This window comes from Limulus polyphemus, unplaced genomic scaffold (genome assembly GCF_000517525.1).
Source record: "Limulus polyphemus unplaced genomic scaffold, Limulus_polyphemus-2.1.2 Scaffold1505, whole genome shotgun sequence".
NCBI classification, from domain to species: Eukaryota; Metazoa; Arthropoda; class Merostomata; order Xiphosura; family Limulidae; genus Limulus; species Limulus polyphemus.
Window position 1 is genome coordinate 41,468 of NW_013667115.1, and position 5,106 is coordinate 46,573.

Below are 5,106 nucleotides of genomic sequence, written 5' to 3' on the forward strand. Positions count from 1 at the left end.
AGTTTTTGTGAAAAATATAAATATTAGTTACACTAAAAATTATCATAAAAATTTTCAACTTTAAAAGATGCTTATGTGTTGGTGCTCTTATTAATATACTTCCATACAAGGACAACCTTGAAGGACCAAATGGCCCCTTGTTATGAAGGTTGAGCTAAGAATGTAATATATGTTAGGCATTTACAAAATATATATATGTATTTGGGTTAATATTTTTTCAATAGTTTCATACAGCATAGGTCCTAAATTGATGATAGTATAAAATAAATACTAGTGCAAGTAAAACGGTACAGGAAACGAAGTGAGTATTTTAATTGTACTAATCAGTTTCATTTCTCACTTATAAGTGGCAGTGCTCATGCACATATAAAAGGGTATTTTGGGCCTGGAAAAGGACAAATTTGGGTTGATGAACTTGAATGTGATGGGACAGAAACCCATATTTCCAAATGCTCCAAACCTCCCTGGGGTCAAAATAACTGTAGGCATAATGAAGATGCAGGAGTTTCATGTTCTACTCATATATCACCAACACCTTCAGTGCAACCACCTGTAGGTAAGTGTTTTCTTTTCAACTGAAAATATGCTTTACCTAAAGCCTTCTCTTCAATTATAATCACAAAATCTGGTAAATGTAACTTTAGAACTCTAAAATTATCATAGAAGTTTCTATGATCCTACATTTATTGTGTACTAGGAAGATGTTTGGAAAGAGCTAGCTTCAATGAAGAAGTCTACTGTTTCAAACTTCATAATCCTAAATTTTCAGTGTTGAGTTTGTTCTTGTAAAAAGTCATTCAGTGCTAAGCCATATTCAGCAAATGGAAGCAGATAGTTTATCATATACCTACTGTGGATTCCATTTTATATAAGTCATGTCATTTAAAAACTGACATATAATGTCTACAAAAGACTAAATAGTTTGAGGCTTATTTCAAATTAGATTTCATTACCAAATATGTCACTTTCTTGAACAAATTAAATCTTCTGGGATTTAATAAATGAAATTCTAGAAACCAAACTGGTTGAAAGAATTACATTGAATTTCATTTCTTTCCTTGCAGGTTTAGATTTAAATCAAACACAGATCTATTAAAAACATTTATCTGACATAATCCTTGACTGAATATAGTTTTCTTAGTTACCATCCAGAAATGAATTATTTCTATATCTGTAGTACTGAAAAATTAAATACTAAAATATTATTGTATTGGATACAACACATTAACGTTTTTATTCTGGATGTCTTAGAAAATTGATATAAATTTTAAATATGTGCATCAAAACCAATATCTTTTTCTTTGGTGTTTCGTCCATCTAAATTTTTAAACTCCAAATGAAATAAAGATGTAGAATGTATTCTGTATAAAATATCATATAAATAAGATTTTTTTGTATAAAAGTTGTTAGTAATTTGTAAAATGTGATATTTCAAATGTCCAAAATCTTTTTTGAAAATAAAACAACTCATTTAGTGTACTTATTCCATAAATAATTAAAGCTTTAACTTATCTTTCAGAGCCAGTTCAATGTGGAGTCCCTGATTATGCAGATCAGTTGCATGTGAATTTGAATGAAGAGCTACATATGAATGACACGGGAGTAGCTTCAGAAAGCTCTCGAAGCCAAGGGTTCACATACAATCAATCCAACCCAGCCAGAATTGTAGGAGGCTCTGAGACTATCTATGGTGCATACCCATGGCAGGTTGATATTAGGATTTATACTGGTTCAACAAGCTTTCACTGGTGTGGAGGAGTGATCATCACAGATTACTTTGTTCTTAGTGCTGCTCATTGTTTAGAGTAAGTACACTTGTGCAAATGAAAAAAAAAAGAGAAATCATTCAAACTTTTTTTTGTATTTAGATCTTAGATTTATTACTTTGTTTATGACTACTGTAAAAACAACATTCCTAGCAGGCATAATGTCTACATATTACCATCATTAATTTTATATAAAAAAATAGCATGCAGCTAAATTGTTTAAAGAAATATTGTTAAGAACATTTTAGAAAGTACAAATATTGTATGATAACTAACCTTTTTCAGGAATATGGTTGAAAATAAGTCTTAACCCATCATGCTATACTTGTTTGTTTGCATGTACTACACATTCACTAATTGAGATGCTGCCATACTTCTTTCTGTACATTGTTAGGATAGAGATTGAAATACAGGTATATATCATATGCAAAAAATAGATTTGGTTTATGTATATTATGATTGATAATGTTATAGTTGTAGAAAATGTTTCACACTAATCATTGTTATGTGTGTAATAATTTTATTTACTTTATCAAAAAGTTTTTAAATTTCTGTAATATGTTTTTAATGGTTTAAGTATTTTTACTAAGGAAGTATCAACAGTCTGACTATCTCATTCGAGTTGGAGAATTTAATAATAATGAAGTGGACAAATATGAAGAAGATTTTGAAATAGCAGACATGAAAATTCATGAGAATTTTAACAAAGGTAAGTTCATTCAAGAACAAAAATTAAGTTGTTTTTGAAACTTTCCTAAGTAAGATGATATTTTTATGGTGGCATTAAAATGAAATATTTAACATATAAAGATAATTTCATAAAGCTTCCCTAAGAGGTTTTTTAAAGGATGTTAATATTAACAAAAATGGTATTAAAATATAAAATGCCACATAAAAAATAAAATTATATAATGAAAAGTAAGGAAACTAAAAAGGAGAAAAAGTTGATTGATATTATAATATTAGCATAACAATCGTTAGTGACCAGGTGAAGCACTAGTTTCAAAACAATATCATTTGGATTTTTTTCATGTGTATTGTTGCACTACACTCTGAGATGCATAATTAATGTAATTACTCAACAAATTTTCTAGGTAAGATTACTGTTTATTGGAAAAAGTTACTATATAGGATTAAAAGATATGAAACTACTGGCCTTTCCAACTTCTTTATATTTTGACTAGTGTTTGACTTATTCGTGGTATTATGGCAGTATATATATGCTAGATTTTTATATTAAAAAGATCAAACCTTATGATATATATATAACCTTTCTTTTGGTAGTAGTTAGCAAGTTGCATCTTATTAATGCTGGAGGGTTGTTTTTATATTAAAAAGATCAAACTTTATGATATATATATATATATAACCTTTCTTTTGGTAGTAGTTAGCAAGTTGCATCTTATTAATGCTGGAGGGTTGTTTTCATGGGATAAAGTGTTAAAACACATTATAGTTTAGTGAATATCGTTTTTTTTTCATTTTGTTTCTGTTCAGTGCTGTGTATTTTAATAATTATCATTGACTGAGCTTTTTGTAAAAGTGGCCTTTTATGAAGAATTGCAAAATTTGGCTATTCCTACACTTTCTCCTGATCTTTCCAAAGTCTTAAGAGTGAATTTGTCATCCAAAAGCTTGTCTTATCGAACCAAATTCATTGGGGTCAATGGTTAATTTCTGCCAGGTTTTTATGGATTTGAGATCTGGAGTCCGTTTTGGATGTTTTTAAATCTAAAAGTTGAAACACTGCCTGAGTTGCATTATGAATTGATATTTGACTGACATAGCCAACTATCATTACTTTCCTCCAGCTCATCTCAAACAGTAGCCTCAACAATGTTAATATTGTTTTCTCCCAAAACTCAGAATTCCTCCCCAACATGTTAGCAGGAATCCAATATCTTTTTTTTCCTAGAGTTTCACCATTGACGAAATTCTCCAAGAGCATCTCTGCAAAGGATATGATTTTAATATGTGTGCTGTCTTGCACATTATATAAGTTTATGACTTTCAAACAACAAAGCTAATTTGATGCCATGACTTATGATGATGAAGCTTCATTGTGTTTATTTCCAGAATTTAAAGATCAGGAATATTAATACATACTTAAAGCTACAAAACATTTGCTTTACGTATCATACTTTATAAGAATGAAGCTTCAGGCCTTATGCATTCCTTGTAACTTTTTCCACATTGATGGTTGTGATCAATTTGATAGCCATGATTAGACATTTTTGTATGGCATTACAATTCCCACTGTAGCATCTTTCTGAGAAGACAGAAAGGTAAGTCTTAGACCACACTTCTTGACAAACTTTTCATCTACCCACCAATACCATGTTTAAGCAAAACAAAGGTACAACAGTCCATTGGAAATGCATTGGAGAACTTGACATGTATGTGATGAAACATGATTGCTATGATTGTGTTTTCTTTGGTCATATTACTCGTGAGAAAAGCCATTTGTTTGGAAGAGGTGTAACTGAAAATGTATTAACTTATGTCAACTTCAAATTATGTTTTATTATGATGTTTGTGGTACCAAGATGTGTCTAACCTCATTGCCATTGTAGTAACTTTTTTCTTTGTAACCATATCCTGCGCTTTTCAAATGAAAGTATTAGGATTTTCTTAAGGTGTGTTTGGAAGACTATTCCTATCTTAAATGCTCTGCTGTGTAAGTTTTTCCACTTTTGTGGAAAATGTTGTGTCCTTCAACTCTACATTGTTTAATGAATTATCATAAAATTAATCCATAAGTCTGCTTGTGATGGCATTGTATTTGAGGTATGCAAAGTTTTAATGTATAATCTGCTCCCTCAGTTACTAGATAAATTTTCAAAATTTCTGTATAATTAAATTGATCTTAATGTAGGGAGTCAGTCAAGAGAGCCATGAAGTTTTTCATGCCTTAATTATTCAGAAGACTTGGAGATTCTTCAAGATCGTCATGTGTGCTCCACATTAGGAAAGATTACTGTAGCATGAGACCTGCTATTAATAGTGACAGTGATTTTTTGTGATGTCCTAAGGGCATAACATCCCTGTTGGCATGAAGATGACCCTCAGTCATATGGATGGCATGTGTATCTAGAGAGAGTGTTCTACATACTATTATGTTTTCTTTGTTTTCATATAGATTGTATAGCTCTGCAAATTGTAGATTTTCAACTTTTAAAGATTAAATTTGAGATTTAAATGCTTATTTTGTGCTTTAACACTGAAGCCTAACTTCATCTAGAACAGTTGAAGGAAACCTAAGAAAGGAAACCTGTTGATGACAACACCTTGTCGAAACGTTGTACATTTGCTGTTATGTTAAACTTATATTAAAGTTTTT

At 30.4% G+C, this 5,106-nt stretch overlaps 1 protein-coding gene across 1 annotated transcript in view; it reads left to right on the top strand.

Moving 5' to 3' along the window:
- The window catches only part of LOC106463861, a gene marked incomplete at its 5' end in the record, with an annotated part of 55,701 nt that overhangs the window by 39,567 nt on the left and 11,028 nt on the right, over positions 1-5,106 (top strand). The window contains 3 exons of the mRNA XM_013923941.2: positions 348-556; positions 1,520-1,805; positions 2,357-2,475. Of these exons, the coding sequence (XP_013779395.2) occupies positions 348-556; positions 1,520-1,805; positions 2,357-2,475 (614 nt within the window). The remainder of the gene's footprint in view (positions 1-347; positions 557-1,519; positions 1,806-2,356; positions 2,476-5,106) is intronic.